General features: G+C 37.7%; 2 protein-coding genes across 3 annotated transcripts; one reads left to right on the top strand and one right to left on the bottom strand.

Annotated features, from left to right (window-relative positions):
* Positions 1 to 104: 104 nt before the first annotated feature.
* Positions 105 to 13,341, bottom strand: LOC112560795. Of its 2 annotated transcripts, none has more exons than XM_025232855.1 (14): positions 13,221 to 13,341; positions 10,339 to 12,316; positions 8,028 to 10,007; positions 7,284 to 7,572; positions 6,234 to 6,387; positions 5,788 to 5,948; positions 5,341 to 5,495; positions 4,816 to 4,896; positions 4,197 to 4,308; positions 3,701 to 3,778; positions 3,085 to 3,212; positions 2,715 to 2,831; positions 1,971 to 2,078; positions 105 to 1,488 (listed from the first exon to the last, which is right to left on the bottom strand). In XM_025232855.1, the coding sequence occupies exons 2-14, from the start codon at positions 11,769 to 11,771 to the stop codon at positions 1,401 to 1,403; spliced, it is 4,884 nt and encodes a 1,627-aa protein (XP_025088640.1). In that variant the 5' UTR covers positions 11,772 to 12,316; positions 13,221 to 13,341; the 3' UTR covers positions 105 to 1,400. The 2 variants fall into 2 exon arrangements, with proteins under 2 accessions (XP_025088640.1, XP_025088639.1); XM_025232854.1 differs by having other exon boundaries at positions 13,112 to 13,231.
* Positions 13,321 to 17,593, top strand: LOC112560796 (splicing factor 3A subunit 2-like). Its single transcript, XM_025232856.1, is given in 9 exon segments — positions 13,321 to 13,394; positions 13,997 to 14,168; positions 14,345 to 14,463; positions 14,781 to 14,890; positions 15,797 to 15,846; positions 16,206 to 16,279; positions 16,281 to 16,344; positions 16,555 to 16,623; positions 16,914 to 17,593. Coding segments are annotated over 8 exon segments (1,047 nt in total). The 5' UTR covers positions 13,321 to 13,394; positions 13,997 to 14,042; the 3' UTR covers positions 17,349 to 17,593.
* Positions 17,594 to 17,693: the final 100 nt, after the last annotated feature.

The raw sequence follows: 17,693 nt of genomic DNA on the forward strand, positions 1-17,693 counted from the left end.
CACTTACACTTTGTTTGCAAGCTGTGGATGTTCGGCATTTTACATGTTATAGTGAGTGCAAATTGGATTTAGTTCAGACAAGAAACTAAATCCCAAACACTGAGTGATAGAGTTTGTTTTATTTGCAAGATACAAAGCTTTGAACATTGGAATTCCCATAGAATGCATTATAAAGGACATGCAACTGTACATTAAAATGCCTGCTAAGGGATCCCGTTGTGGTTGACTGTGCTGAACTGTTTTTAGCCACAAATTAACAACAAGCAGTAAAAGTATCTTCACCAGAACCATATCTACCATCAATCAGAAAACAGTTCCACAAAAATGATTACACTTTCTACTTAATTTCAGTAACAGTCACTGTGAACTGACACAACAAATTTAAGTTTCCTAAAACCAACAAAAATTCCCAGACTACACCATGTAAGTCAACTGTATTGCACTGTTTGACTTTGAAAATAGGTGACATTGTTACAAAACCTGTCTGCCCATAAATAATTTTGTCCCTAAAATCTGTTCACATCCATATTTAGTGGGTTTCTGCCAAGTGAAAGGTCATTTAATATTCAACACCATGTAGACTAAAACCGTCCAGATGTGGGAGGTGTTTGTTGGTCATAGGGTGCACACAGTTTAATTTTGGTTAATCCTAATGCTAATATTACGATTAATTGTAAAGTGTATCTCTGGATTTTTCTAAAGCAGAGATATTAAGATCATGTTTAAGCATCCATTCTTCTACACTCACGAGCATGAACAAAACACAGTGAGCTAAAGACTCATTTTAATTCATTAAGCAAGATCACGGGACTGGAATCAGCAAGGGAAAATAAAAATGACTTGCTGATAAGTAGAAAAAAGTCCACTAGAGAGCATGTGAATAGGATTGCGAGACAAGAGCATCCAACACATTTTGCAATATATCTACCTCTGACAAGATTCCAGACAGAACCACTTCCACAAGTGAATGATCACATGTACATATAATCTCATTTGCTTTCCAGCAATATAAGGATAATGCCTCATTACAGATTTCGTACCTTGTGAACACATTAATCTCAACATAATTTGACCATCATGAGTTATATTGTCTTGAGATCTTTCAGAAAGGGTAAGTCTGTCAACATAATCTAAGAAGTAATGATCATCCGAATCAAAAAAGAAAAAAAAAATTGAAATATAAGCAAATGATAAGAGACACATTCTAAAAAAAAGAAAAAAATTGTATCACAGTAGAGAGCATACATAGCCCTAACCTGCAGCTTAACAAATGGAAGACATTAAGAAGCATAATCTTGCACTTCCTTGATGCCTTAAAAAAAAAAAAAAAAAGCTGACTTGAGGAATAGTCCATTCAGAAGCTCTCAGAAAGACACGCCATGGAGTTAGTGGAAATGGTTTCAGTTTTCTATCTTTATAAACCGGTTTAAAGTCCTCAGTTTGGCCACATTGACTTTATTGCAGCCAAACAAGTGAATTGTTTTCAGCCTGCAAATAAACCGACAAAATGGATCATATAACAGATTCTCTTTGAATTTGACTTTAGGTCACCTGTAAAAGCTTACAAGTGTCTTTTCCCTACTTGTGGTAACTAGTTTATGCACTTTGTACATCCTCTTTCCTCCAGACCTGTTACCACAAAGGATCAAATGAAAGCTTACTGGAAGAAAAACATGATCTCTTTGTTCTGAACCACTCTCTTTTCTTTGACCAAGAGTTAAAAAAGTACCTTCTGTATTTTTCCACCTATAAAATTTTTTATATTATTTTGTCCTTCAGTTACTTTTTACAAGGTTCACCGAATCCTAGACACTCATCTGCATGTTTGATGTAGGTGGCACACCTGTTTAGATTAAATTCATCTATCTTTTTGCTACAAATACAATACACCTTTATTAATCCTTTTCATGATATTGTCTGCCAATGTTACTATTATATAATACCTCAAATAAGGCAGCAAGGTAACCTACCTTGTGCAGTTCTTGATGAGCTTGTGTACACAGTGATCAGTGATGTCTGGCAAGAAGCTCAACTTGGCTCTCTCTAGCCAGCGACATAAGTCAGCCAGCAGCAGGACACTGCAAGCATACGCTGAATGAGTATAAAGTTTTTGCAAACAATGTTAACTATTTAACTGGAATTTCATATTGGTCCCTGAAATTATGTTGACATAGCAGATTGTGCGGTTTGATAAAATCTGAGCCGTGACAAATTTTGTCGACTTATATGTATCTTGCTTTCATGCACTGGTTTGATTCAACCAGTAATAATGTCAGTCATTAGTCCCTTAACCAGCACCTGTCGTTTTGGGGAGGACATGGATAGATGTGGCAGCTGACAGGGAATGCCTCTCTCGCTTTTCGTGGGCAATAGTAAGGAGGTCCTGTACAGGACGACCAGTCTAGTCTTTGACATTCATAAGCCAGTTCTTTCTTTGGCCACCTTGGCATCGGCTACACTCCAAGGTGCCTTGGAGGAAAGACTTCAACAAGGTGTACTGCTTGGTCACATGACCAAAGAAGACCAGCTTACATCGTTTGACTGTTGAAAGTAGAGGTTCCTGGTGTCCAACAAGTGTGGCAATTTTGTTTCGTACAAAGTTGTTGGTTCTATGTTCTTTGTATGAGATTCAGAGAAGCTTCCAGTAATAACGAGGTTTATAAAATATATCACAGAGACACATGATTCTCAGGGGGAAAAATGGCTTGTATCACCTTTTATCTGTACAGCTGGTGGAGCTAATATCCAGTTCCATCAAACGTCTGCAGTTGTTTGCCAAAGTGCGGGTGCTCACATCTGTGACTTTCTGACATCCACACACATCAAGAACTCTGCAGTGAAAACAGATGAACATGATTATGAATGTATAAAGATGTGTAAATTATTAATGATTATGAATGTATAAAAATGATTCCTTTCCCAGAAACTACACTTGTTTTCCCCCATTAATACAAAAAGTCAGAAATTCCTCACAGTGCAAATACAAATACTATCTTTTCATATATACTCAGATCTTTTAGAAGACTACCAATAATTAAAATCAGGATCAAACATGCAACTTAGTAAAATTGTTTTTAAAAGTACCTGATATCAGCAGAATAAGTGGCTATTTCTTTGATAGCAGCATCAGAGATAGAAGGGCAATTGGCAAGAGTCAGTACTTTCAGCCGTGGACAGTTGCGCACAATTTTGCGAATGCAGCTGTCTTTAATCTGTAGCATGAAGGGTAGATATGACAAATGTTATTCTATGAAAACATTTTTAACTTCCTGGACCTGTGACATGGTACAGTTGCACAGCAGTTTAATCTCAGTACATAAGGAATCCATAAAAATATACAGTTGGCCAGGACAGAATCAATAATGGGAACAGATAAAACTGTTGAAATCATTGTTCAGTCTGCTCTTGATCTTGGGCCATAGTTTGTGGTACTGGATTGATTCTATCAGAATCTGAGTTACACAGTTTCTTGTTTCCAAGTCAAGAAAACCTGAAAAAAAAGTGTCCCATAGAGGATATGGAGTAAGGTAGGGACCTATGAGTGGGTCACTTTGCCCGGGACATTGGGATGTAGGTCCAAACTCCTACCACCTGTTACCTCCCCTGATAAATGAGGTGCCTGTTGGTTTTTAGGTCGCAGGCCAGGAAAACCTTACATGGGTGTTCATATGTACAAAGAAACATTCAAAATAGAACATACATGCTTGCATCCCCGTAAATCCAGACTCTCTAGATTTCCAAGGCTTGCTGACAAAATGGTCATGCAGGAGTCTGTTACCTGCAATCAATTAAAACTGAAGGGTCATGCAAAAACCTTCAGTGTCTAATTTTATGCTGCCTGAAGCAGTTAAGTGTCTCATCTTTGTTAACATAAAAATACTGACTCATGATACAGACAGCATATGTTCCTAAGCAAGAAAAACATGTACTTGTTTCAAACACTTAGAACAGGTGAGGAGCTAGTCATCATGGTAATTAAGCTGGCAGCTATTTCAACAACAGCAACAAAAAATTTCTCCTCGTCACATACTAAGTAATATTTGTTTCTCAGATATTCTTCCACATTAAAAATGACTGACAGCTAATCTCTGGTGTGAGGTCTTTTCCTTCTTTATTGTTCACCATAAACTTACTTTGACTTGTACATGAAAAGGATAAATGCTGGATATATCTAGTACAAACTGTTGCAGACTCACCTTATGACACTGTCCAATATTGAGGGTCAGGAGGGAGCCACAGTGTGTTCCCAGACTGAGGAAGCCAGGTTCAGTCAGACCAAAGCAGCCAAACAGCTCTAGCACTCGCAGGCTAATGAAAAGAAACGAAGGGAAGGTCTAACTTTTACATGTCAATGCTTGAGATAAACACTGCAGCATCAACTGCACAACTACAAACATTATTTCTTAAAAAAATTACCCTTACAACAAAACTACTTACAACAGATTTAAAAAAAGGAAGAAACATAAGAAATGTGCATATACCTGCACAAGCATACACGTGTATACACAAGTTAAAATCTAATAAGCCAGGATGTTACATCCATTTTTAAACAGGTCATCTGCAAACCAATTCTCAACTGCCAGGACTGTGTTTGGGTCAAATTAAGTGTACTGTCTTCAAAATGGGTTAAAAGGAAAATGCAATATCCTGACTGAATGGAGATTTTGAAGACCTGCATATGGTATTTCTATCATGTTTTTACAAAGGGGAAGCATTGCCTCACAAGGAAATCAGCTAGAGTGATACTCATCATTTCCAACAACATCCACCCCACTACCAATTAATATCCTATAAGAAATTTTTTTAACACCTTACCTCTGGCCATGTTTTGTAACAACAGATTCCAGTCCTCTGTCTGTGATCATCTGGCAACCGTTAAGACACAAAGATTCCAATCTGAAAGAGAAATGTTACTGGTTTTAACCAAAGCATGTGATTACCATCGTATATACCAGTGGTGCTCTCTTAAAAATGACCAACCACCTTGTTCTATCAAACAAAAATGTTCAATGTTCTACAGCATATCTCTTAATGATATCTACAACATGCAAGTTATTGCTATGATATAGGGTCATATTTTTTGCATGTTTATAAATAAACAGATTTCTTTTTTTCCCCACATGCTTGTAAATGAAGTTGTCTGAATATCTATGTACATTTGCTATTTCATGAAATATTGGTAACAAAATAATGAATATATATATAAAACTGCAAACAATGTCATACTAATGCAAATAAAACTTATGCATGTAAGTACTCCGTAGGTACAATTCAGAAAGTCACCTGACATAAAAATTTATGACTTCAGTTTGCTAATAAAAAAGAAAAACTGCTGGAAACCTGTGACTGCACTCAGCTAATGCCGACAGTCCACTGTCAGTGACATGACACCAGCTGGCATCCACATGTGTGAGACTGCGACATTTAGTAGAGGCATGAAGCAGAATATTGTCACCTGTCAGCAAACCCTTGCTACAGCGGCTGAAGTTCAGCTCCTAGTAGTGATAAACAAGACATCCATGCAGAGGATGTTTTTCTAGCATATTTCTAGTGCCTGTGCATGCAAGAGTTCGTGGGTATGAGAATGAGCAAGAGAAGTCATAGCTGTGCTGATACAGGTTGTGACCAATAGCTAATACAATATTGTGTGACAAACACAAACCTCAGACATCAAGTAATACACCTCAGCTTCCATGGTGCTGTAGAGATGTTCTTCCCTACAACATTTTTAGCTTTTGCTTCCTGCTATTATAACTAAAAGTGCACTCCTGTTCTCCATAAACTAACCTGAAGGTATGGTGCCACTTCTCTGAAGAGATCTCGCAAGGCCTCAGATGAAACCTTGTTTCCATGACAATGGACCAACGCCAAAGACACCGGGTGGCGATGAGCAATTTGTGCCAGCCACTCATCACATAGTTCGGACTTCTTCACAGTCAGGTGTTTCCCTGTCAAATAAAATAGGGAAGGGGGACCCAAAACAATCAATCATGTTTCCACAAACTGAAAAGTTCACAGACTTGTCTTTGCAGAGAAGTTATAGTTATTCATCTCTTTCTTTATTTTTTATTTGGCTTATTATGTGGCTTTTGCTTCAACCACTATTAGACAGTCATCTGCTTTCAATTATCCACATTTTATATTTTGTGACCAAAATTGTTATATTGACTAGTATTTTTCATTTTCAACAATAACAAATGCAAAATATGTGATTAAAGCACCACTCAACTTACACAATGTCTCATCCATAGCCACACGGTACAACTGTTTGCACACACAGGCTGCCTTTGCCAGATCCTTCTGTGGCAGGTATGAAAAAACATGCAGCCACATTTCATCAGGTAGGAGCAGCCACTTTGACATGTCATGGTCATGTGTACGAGGTGTCTGAAATGTAATAGGGTCAACATTCTCTAACAACACACACATCAAAAATATTTTAGACAGCAAAATTTAAATTGGTAGAAACCTTAATAAAAAGGGTCTTCTCTTCTCTTCGTGCAATCTTCATGTAATGATAACTAATGCACTTCCTAAGGGAGGGCATATAGTGACCTCCCAAACCTAATTATTTTCTAACAAAAGACTGTTGAAACTATGGAAATCTTTGAGTTCATAAAAATGTGTATTCCCTTAAAAACAGGAATCTAAAAATGGAAGTACAAACAGGTTGAAATCCTCATCAAAAAATGTCAAGCTGAAAAGCTCGTTACCCATTTCAAAACTGTGGACCCTCTAGCTATAAACATCTGTGTTCTTATTCATGACCATAAGCAATTTACAGCCTACAGCTAAAAGAAGAAATTTTTTTTATTTCTTTAATTGAATTGAAATGTTTTGAAGATACTATATATATATATAGCAAGAAAGAAGATGGGGAAAGTAAAATTTATTTGTTATGATTAAATGATGCTTCCTGAGCAATATTATAAAACAAAAATATATAGAATTTATTTTTATGTGGAAGCAACACATACAATGGAGAGAACCAAAGGGCACTGTGTCAATGTCAACCAAAATATTTGGCCTCTACTCTCAGATTATAAATTTAATAAAAAAAACATATAAAATAGTTCTGTACCACTATATTTTTTCAGTTTATCTTTAGGTCTCAAAAGATTGTTTGCTTCTGTTAAACTAAATCAATCACAATCTGTCATGTTTATCATTCATAGGAGAAAGTTATTGGATGAGGCAAGCCCCAACAAATTACTGGCTGTTAAATGATATCTGCAGCTAATAGATTTATAAATGTGAGTCAGCAATATTTTAGAGTAACTTACCAACTCAATGCATCGGTCATATATTTGCAGGGCTGTTGTTGGCCCAGCAGGGATTAAAGGTAATGTATTCCCCTGTATGGGCAGGCGATGCTCTATGGTTTCTGGGAAACGTGGAGAAAGTACAGTGCAGCTATTGTTAGAACTATGCTGAGAATCTGTGCCCCGAGGTGTTTGGTCTCCTGCTTCACTCTGCTGTTCTCTGTGCTGAAGAGACTGAACGGGGAATCCAAAATGGCTACCATTTGATCCAGAGCCCTGAGCTGAGCTGGACTGTCTTCCTCGAGCACTTCTTTGACCAAAAAATAAAGGTTATGAAGAGATGGAAGTAAAATAAAAGCAAAAGACTGTTATATTCTTCAATTGTTAGTAAAGAAAGATTTATTACTAGCTGCTTCTATTTATTACTAATAGTGAAATCAATCTCCACTGCAAACAAAAAAAATCCAAACAAAAAAATAGTAGACGTTAAAGATTTTTGCTTGTTACATTTCTTTCTATTTATGATAGCTTGGTTTGATCCTTTTTTTAGAAAGTTGCCTTATTCTCCTGAAGAGGAGAAAAAAAAACCAAGTTCAAGAATACACAGAAAGCAGCAATAAAACATACCAAAAAACAACATTATTTAATTTAACTATGAGCCACAGAATAATGCTTTTTAGATGTTACAATTTTGCAGTGTTTCTCTTACACATCTGTTGAGTGTTAAAACAATGAGAACAAAGAGACAATCCTCAGCTCACCAACCTAGGATTTTGATCAGCACTCGATGGGCGTGGTTTCTGTCTGGGCCAATGAGTTGCAGATCTCCCATTGCTGGGTAAGTCTCCCGCACTGAAACTCCCTCTGGCATTCCCAGAATTGTGCCACTTTCTGGGACCATGGAAATCTTGGTGAATGTTTGTGGAGGACCATGTACGAAGTTCACGAGGGTGGTATGATGACCAAGCCATGCTTGACCGTGCCCAGTGTCTGCTTTGAGCTGGAGTCTCATTAGAGGATCGGATTTTGCTGGCTGAGCTTGGCCTTGCATTCTTACTAAGGGGCTGCTGCCTGTTGGTATTTCTGTTATGATCTGACTTTACATGGTGGCCTTCACTGTTAGCAAAATTTCTAGGAATGGAGCCAGAACCAGTCTTGTTTTCTTGAGCTTGATCAGGCTGATCTACAGGAACAGAGTCTACTGTCAAAAGTGCTCTGACTTCTGCAGAATAATTTACAGCCTTCAACTGGGCAGAATCATCCTCAGACCTTGAGGCCTTCTGATCAATGCTATCAGGACAGTTGGGGGCTTTAGGAATTTTAATATCTTCCTCATCACTGCTGCAACCAAGATTCAAAGCTGGCACAACATTAGCTCCACAGCGGGCACTCTTACTCAGGCGTGCCTCCTCTATGGCAAATATCTCAACATCTATGGCTTCATTTCCATTCTTACTGCTTTTCCTCTGGGACTTCTTTATCTTATTCGCTTCTTGAGCCTTATCTTGTTTGGATGCCCTCGTTCCCTCTGCTGTGCTGCTAAGACTGAGTCCAAGATCTAAATTAAGTGAATCAGACATCTTGTTACGTCTAGAAACATGTTCTTTTTCATCCGAATTCTCTCCCTTGCTGGGAATGTTTTGGACCGAATTTATCTTCTCTGTGCTCCCATCTTGAAGCGCCTGTTTTTTAAAATAGCTCTTTATAAATCCACGGATGATAGGGTCACTGATGACCTCACAAATCTCATTTATTTCTTTCTCTGTACGCTCTGGATGTTCAGAAGCTGGATGGGAAATGCCTTCATCTATGCCCCTGCCCTCTCCACTGGAAGGATGGCTGCTGTTTTTACTTTCAGTCACTGCCTCTTCCTGAAGGCTGTCTTGCTGGCCCTCCCCTTCTTCAGAACGCTTTCTATTGATGACCTCCTTATCTGTAGAGCTTAATGCTGATGTGCCATTGCCTGACTCTGAGGACTCCTTATTGTGTACATGCTTGCTGTTCTCCACAACTTGATTTTCAAATGGATGCTCATCCTCAGTGAAGATTGCATCTAGGCATGTCTCCTTATCTTTTCTAGTTTTGCTTTCTTCCACCACTCTCTCCTTATCCACTATCTGGAACATCTTGCCCTCATGGTCAGCAGTCTTGTCTGAACTTTTTTTGTTGGAAACAGGCTTGTTGCTTTTTGCTGCTTTCTTGGGCTTCCATTTCTTCTTAAGACTAATGGCAGGGACAGGATCCTCTCCAATCAAAACTGCCCCACACTGGAGGCACCATGTCATGTATTCTTTGTTGACAAATGAACAATCAGGGCAGAGGCGAACCATATGCTTTAGACTTTTTAGCATTTCCTGGTCAGCAGATAATGTCTGTGTCTTAAGCTGGCATAGAAGCAAGGGGTCTACACCTAGTTCTTCCATTCGTGGGGTTATACCTTCTGCTTTTATGCTTGTCCCCATTGTTAAACTTGTTCTTGTAGCTGTTGTTAGACTATCATCATCCTTGTCTTTTAGCAGCCCCATGCTGAGGTGCACTCTATCTAATGTTTCTTTCTTCTCATTTGGTTCATGCTCAGGTTTTGCTGTTTCCACCTCTTCCTTCTGATAATCACGATGGGTAAGGTGGGGTGAGGATGTTTGTGATGGAGGGGTATGTTCCAAAGATGAAAAGTAGTGTTCCAGTAAGTTTTCTGACCTAGCTGCTGCCCCCTTTTGAGTAGCAGCTATTTCTTTGGATTCATGCCTGTGAAAATAAAACAAAATAAAAATGTTATTGTTCTCTAATGATTTATTATTTATGTAGACACACACAGAGAAACTATTTAGCAAGTACTTTTTAATATGTACTTTTTTAAACTTTAGAGTAAACTATCATAAATCATACTTTGAAGATATGAGCTCAACAAAAATAAAATTTAAGAATCATGAGATGAATAACTATAGAAAGTTGATAGTCCCAACTAACACATTTCAAAGCTGTTTAATTGTATGATCTAACTTTAGCTTTCTATTCCTGGGATGATATATAATAATTGTGTCATAAAACATCATATGTATATATCTTATATACATACTTCTGCTGGTGATGCTGTCGGACAGCCTCAATATGGAGGGCTGTATGATCAGCAGTAAATGAATGCTCTCCTCCAGCTTGGTTATGTACTTTACTGGGAGCATTGAGGGGAGGATGAGGTGCTATAACTCTAATGGAGTCTCTGAGCCAACTATCTGATGAGCTTTGTCTTTCCTTTGCTACCCAGACTGATTCTTTCTGTCCAAAATGTTGCCATGTCCCTGTTGGGGTTGTGCCAAATGTTGCCAGGGCCCCACTGAGTTTTGAACAGAGTTCTCGGACTGCCCAACTGGACCATGCAAGCTTTGCATATTCAGTAAAGGTTGATTTCCATGATGCTGATACACACCAGGTGAGAATATACCAGCTGGTGACACTGTGGCAAGCACAGCTGTTGGTATAGGATACATGTTCTGGCCAAGGCTGGGTATACCTTGCATGCCAGCTGCTCCCTGTGAAAAGACAAAAGGCCTGACTTGGTTCAGGTTTGGATTCATGGGCAAGTAAGAGTACCTGGGCTTGGTCACCAGCCACAGGTACAAAAGGTCCGTGAAACATGGAGCTGCTAAAGCTAGAAGCTGGAGAATATGTACCTGCCATCTGCTGAGGCATAAAATTGTTCCAAAAAGATGTCATTCCATCAGGATGAGGTAACCCCCAACTTTCCACACTTCTCTTCAGCTCATTTTCTCCACTATCGCCACCCCCACCACTATTTTCCCTGCTTCCATAGGCCTGACGGTAGATTTCATCTGCTGAAAATGTCACATTGTGAGGGACTACAACCTGTTCATAGTTTTTGGACATGGCAGTTTCCTTAGCATGGTTGTTTTGGGGAATATCCTGAAACATTTTGGACACCATCTTTGGAGAGTTGCTCCTCAGGCGACGACATGGTGAAGAACCTTGCTTAAGATTGCTGTAGGTCTGAGTATAAGGAGGGGTTGGAACATTTCTAGGAGTAATTATAGATTTTCTGCTTGCTCTTTCACCCTTTCTTTCACCACTGTAGCCTGAAGACAAAAGAGGTGACTCAAGTGACTGCTGACAATGAAGCATATTAAGATCTTTTTCTGATTTTTGAACAAACTCTCTGTATTTCTCCTCTCCCAATAAATCTTTCAGCTCTTCTGCCTTTTGACCAGAAAGCACGTTTTCCAGCGAAATTGACTGCTTCTGTAACTGCACGTTTTCAGCATTAACATTGCTTTCTGGACGATGAGTTGAAAGACCGAGATCATCAAAGTCCACAGTACTACTGAAGGCAGAAACTTTATCCACTTCAACTGAATCATTAAGAGAAGAAGTATTAACTTCACAAGCAGATGTCCACCTGCGGCTACTAAATAAGCTTTCAATTTTATTTTCTCCAGAATTTCTGATGCTCTGTGAATGTTTATCACATTGTTCATGCCGTACATCCTCACTACTCATCCACTTTGTTGCAGAAAGCTTGGTAGCATGAACTGATCTATGGACAGAAAACTGAGGTAAGCCATCCGACTCAGACAGCTTAGAGACCTTAGTTAAGACTCCTGGATTTACATCATCCTCAAAGCTGTCCTCAGATGAACCTGCCAAGGAACCTCTTCTATCACTTTCGTAAAAGTCTGTTTTACAGTAATGTGTGTAATCTTGTCAGGACTAGAACTTTTCTTCAAACCTGTAATATGACTGTCTGATTTACTGTTTCTAGTTTCATATGCATCTTCTTTTTTACTAAAATTTTGTGCAGTGTTAAGTTTAGTCTTTTGTTTTGTCTGTTTTACCCTTGAAAAGGAAGGCAAAATGTCACTGGCTTCTTTTGGTTTTGTATCACAAGAAACAGTTAGCTCTTTAGTGTCAGAAGAAGAATTTGGCTGAAGATTTTGAAAGTAGACCAGACGTTTCAGGCGAATTTCCTCCATTGTTGCTGGAGGATCAACTTTCTCTTTTATTTCATCCAACTTCTCCATTCTCTTGATGTCTGGATCTTTTGCCTAGGACATAAATATAAATCTAGTCTAAAAAATATACTCTTAACAGTTGATTGATAGTAATTACAGTCTTCTAAATTATAAAGCTGGATTTCACTTTTTTTGAAAACAATACTTTGCTCTAAATTTGATTTCAGCTATGCACTTGCTGCAATGTATTTCACCTCCAGCTACTAAAATATAAACATTGGAAAAATTAAATAACGAAATTAAATAGCAAAGGGTAAGCATTGAAACATGAGACACATACAAATGCAAATGGAACTGACATTGGCAACAATTCTTCGTTAATCAGGGTGGCAACTTAAGCAAACAATGTGCTTCTTCATGCAGCTTTCTCCTTAAAAAGGGAACTAATTCGTTAAGCAAACGAAAGAAAAAAAACTATAACAACATGCACGAAACACTAAGAACACGAAAGAGAATACCGAGGCAAAGCAGTCTTCGTACGGTTATCACACAGGTAAAGATCTATTTGTGCACAAATATTTTTTTAAAAGTTCCCAATTTATCAATTAGTTGCTGCCAATAGAAATCAAACGCCATTTAAGCTTTTCTTGCCTATTTGTATGCTTGACATTGTATATGAAGTTGAACATATTTTATGTGCCCCATAATCAAAGTGTTGCACAAGTTTGTCAATATGAGCTCACTAGTGGTCTGTCAAGGTTAGTAACTACTTTTAATAAACAATTGTGAAAAATAATTTCTTCAGGCGAAAGTAATTCATCATAGTTTAATACACTCTGACAAAAAGCTACGATACTACTAAGCTGTTACAATATAAAATTTAACAACCTATTCTTCTTCAGTCGACAGCTATCACCTGTCATGTTTTGTCAGCCATGTTTGTTTCACCGGTAGCCAGGGATTTCTAAGACACAATTGAAAAACCTATTACACTTACTTATTAAATCTGCGTGAAGTGGCATTCTATAATTGAGATAAATAAAGGGATGCAATTAATTGTAAAAGAATGTTAATGATGAAATCTCGAACTATGGTAACCGGAAGTGAACATCATGGCGGCTTACTACTGACAAGACGTGGGAAAGCTATATAATTTCTGTTTAGCCTCATTTTCAGGTGATCTTAGGATATATTCTGTAGATTCTATTGGTAAAATTTCGATTTAAAGACAGTAAAAAAATTGCTTAAATCCAATCAAAGAATGCCAACATTTAAGCTTTGGCATACGTTGAAAACTTAACGCTATCGGTGCCAAGGTGTTCACAGTAACGCCGTGAGAGTTCTACAGTAATAATCTAAAAAAGCTGTAGATTTCCTTATCGTCTTCCTCCCTTATACATCTAGGCATTAGGAGAAAGCATTTAGCGGTGTGCTTTTTGGTATACAGTATGCAGTTTATCTTTTTTTGGGTTCACTTTAAAAATAATTAAAAATATTTCGCAACAAAAAGTTATAATCGGCCCTGTATTTAATGTAAGTACAAGTAAGACCAAGATATGACACCCCTCCCCCACTTTTATTTTATGTATGGTGAACTTCAGACTTGCAATTCTAATATGGCAAATGACAAACACACAGTCCCCAACTATGTCTTTAAAACATTTTACCCGTGTAAAGATGGTAATATATGTATATTTTAACATACATGCACACCATAATGAATTCAAATCAAAACATACGATTTGTAAAAATTTAAAATTAACCTTAATTTGCTTTCAGTAGTACAGCAGAATTATTTTGTTGGGGAAAAGACTAAACCATGGATTTTCAAAATCGGCCTGGTGGGAAGACAGGAACAGGAGGTGTTGCTTCGGCCTCGGAGACAAATCGGGATCGCCGAGAGCGGTTGAGGCAGCTTGCTCTTGAGACCATTGATCTTAACAAGGCAAGTTTTTCAATATGAATTAAAGGCCAATTACTTTGAGAACCAGAAACTTTTAGCTTTTTTTTAAAAAGAAGTCTTATATTCTATACAACATCAGTGGTGCGCTATATAACCACTCATTTTTTTTTATATTGTCGCTGATATGTTATCATGCTATTGATCTTATGTCTTTTCAGGATCCATATTTTATGAAAAATCATTTGGGATCTTATGAGTGCAAGCTGTGTCTAACCCTACACAACAATGAAGGCAGCTACTTGGCTCATACTCAAGGGAAAAAACATCAGGCTAATCTGTAAGACATTTTATGTAATGTAAATATGCACTCAGTACACAGTCTGCACTTAAGTATTTAACAAAAGAAATGGGCATATGTAACATTTCAAATATTTTGCATGGCTGCTGTCTATCTGTATGTAACCAAATTTGAATTAGGTTATGGTGATAGGACAACATTTTTTTTTTGTGTGATGAGTCTGAGCTGCTTTTTGGTGCTTTAAAATATGGTACATAACAATATATCATCCTTCCCCATATTTACAGCCTTGATTTTGTAAATACGCCAGTAATTAGCATCTTAAAAATTCCACCGGTGACTTCTCCTATTTTCAGTGCAAGAAGAGCAGCTAAAGAGGCTTTAGAGGCTCCAGTTCAACCTGCACCAGAAAGACCAAAAGTAGACATCAAACATTTTGTCAAAATTGGAAGACCTGGTTACAAAGGTAAGTTACACAATGCTTGGAAATGAGTTATACAGGCAGAAGTAAGCACCAAAAAACAAGTTAAAGGATTATAAATTAATGTTCTAAATCATTTCTGCTAAAAAATTTTCAAATCTTGCAAAAAAATGTTGCAAAATAATAATTTACTTACAATCGCATTGAAAACACTGCTTTGATGGGGGTGAAGTAGGCTTGTGATGTCACTGACCCTTGGGTGCAAGGTATAACATTCAGTAGTTTTAAGTCTCAAGTTGTCAAAACGCTGGCATCATGAATCAGAGGATTGTGCCATATTATTTCAAACTCGAGTTTTATGAGGAAGAGCTAAGAGCAAAGGAGAGAAGATTGATCTGCAGAAGATAAAGATTAGTCACAAAAAATGCTATTGTAGCTACTGTATGTTTGATTTAGTACATGGCAAGACAGACTGGAATATTTCAGGCTTTTAAGTCATTTCCTGGATTAAACCCAAGGCTGCTTTCTTTCAAAGTCTTTCACTGATACCATAAATGGCTCTTGTTCGAGCATAAGTTATGCATACAATAGTTTTGCAAAGCTCAATATGTACATTGTTGGAATCAGCATTCTCTCCCCTAACTCACTACGTGAGTGAAAGGTCTCAGCTATAAATAGTTTTAAAGCTGTTTTTAAATGTCTTAAGTTCACCCTTTTGCAAATTGTTCATGGGTATTGACTTAATTTGGTAGTTTCTGGTTAAAACAAAGCTCAAATGATTCGTACCCCTGGCAATGAGCACTTCTGTCGTCAGCAAAATGGCTGAACTTTGTTGATTTATTCCAACTCATTTGCAATTAATGCACTAGTTGATGAATATGGTTTGATTTATGACTGAAAAGAATAAATCTGGTTCCATGGGAAATTTTAACTAATATGGTTTATTTTCAGTGACCAAACAAAGGGACCAAGAAAGTGGTCAACAGAGTTTGTTGTTTCAGGTAAAAATGCTTGATAATACCATCTTTTGGGTTTTGTACTTAATCTTTACTTGCTTTCAGTGTATTGCTCTGAAAAACAAAACTAGCATCAATCTTGTGCTTTGCTTTTTTATTTAGTTTTTTAAAATACAAAGTGCAGCACCAAATACTGTAAAAATCCTTCTTCTGCATTTGGCTGATTGTGTCCTATATTTTTAGTTTTCATGGGTAGCTGATTCCTAAAGCTTGACATCTAGCAGGGTGTTTGGGGGCCAGATTTGTTGTCTTTCTTTTTTGGTAGAACAGACACGATGTGTAGAATCAAAAATTACTGTTTAATGAATCTGAAACTCTACTTATTATTTACTTTTTTTGTTTAGATTGACTACCCTGAGATTGTAGAAACAATACAGCCTCGTTATCGCTTCATGGCTGCTTATGAACAAGAGTTGAACCCCTGACCGTCGGTGGCAGTATCTTCTTTTTGCTGCAGAGCCATATGAGACTATAGCTTTTAAAGTAAGTATTGAGCATTAAGGATTTTTTTTTTTTTTGCAAGCTGATTTACGGAGAAAGAATATTTTCAAATGAAAAAGAAATCTAAATTCTTCATCAAAAAGTAAATTAAAAATTACTTTACGATGAAAACTCAAAAATTGTTAGATGACTGTATTACGATGACTAGAATACTTTAAAAACACCTCTAAATTGTTAAACACTTTAACATAGGTCCCCAGTCGTGAGGTGGATAAAGACCCCAAGAAACTGTGGACTCATTGGAATCGTGAAACTAAACAGGTGAGTTTGTATTTTTAAAAAACTGTAAGTTTTTAATTAATAACCAACAAAGTTATGAAAGAAATTCATATTATCTGGCCAACAAAGAAAAAGAAAACTTAAGATAATTTCAAAACAACAACATACCCTAACTGATGGTTTCACTTCATTTCTGGTTGTATTTACCAGTTGGAGATAAAATAAAATATCTGTTATGGTAGAGATAGTACAGTTGAAAAAAGAGCTTTTGAAAGATCCTAAAATATTTCAGAGACGTGTCTTTACAGTTTTGTCCTTTACTTCTTTTTCAGTTTTTCCTTCAGTTTGCTTTCAAGATTGACATGAAAAGCATTAATATCCCTCCTCCCATCCCACCTCCAGCAGTCCATCTACCACCACGGGGACCTATGCCACCACGTCTCCCACCGCCTCCGATGCCCCCACCTGGCGGAGTCCCTCCTCCACCCAGAGACTTGCCTCCTCCACTTACAGGAGGTCCACCTCCCATGCCTCGCCCACCTCCTCCAATGAGCCTGCCACCAGGGATGATGCCCCCAGCTCCTCCTCCAGTAGGGACACTGCCATCTGGCCCTCCTCCTCCTCCACCTGTGCCACCACCCATGCTTCCTCCAACAGGGCCTCCACCGGCTGCACCACCCCCAAGTGTACCACCACCTGGTGGTGTGCCCCCAGCTGTTGCTCCACCTGCACCAGCACCTCCGCCGCCTCCACCCCCTCCATCTTAAAACTTTGTTTTCTTAGACACGTTAGTCTTATGTGTTGACTTCATTTTCATCTTTACAATATCTATTGGTTAATGACAAAAAAATTGTCAGAATATGTATTGTTCATGTGAGAAACTTAATTTTGGGCCTGTTAATAACTGACAACTTTAGAATGTTCAGTTTAAAAACATATTCATACCTTTAATATCAGTAAAGTGCATTCATTGCAACTATTTCTTATGAAATAAAAGTATACTTTACATGTCTCAAAAGTTTTCTTTAGATTTCCTTATCAAGATGCATGTTTTTTTGGTGCAAGAATACATATGAATGCATTGGTAGAACTGTGATTTGCTAAATGTCAAG

Source organism: Pomacea canaliculata, linkage group LG3 (assembly GCF_003073045.1).
Source record: "Pomacea canaliculata isolate SZHN2017 linkage group LG3, ASM307304v1, whole genome shotgun sequence".
NCBI lineage: Eukaryota > Metazoa > Mollusca > Gastropoda > Architaenioglossa > Ampullariidae > Pomacea > Pomacea canaliculata.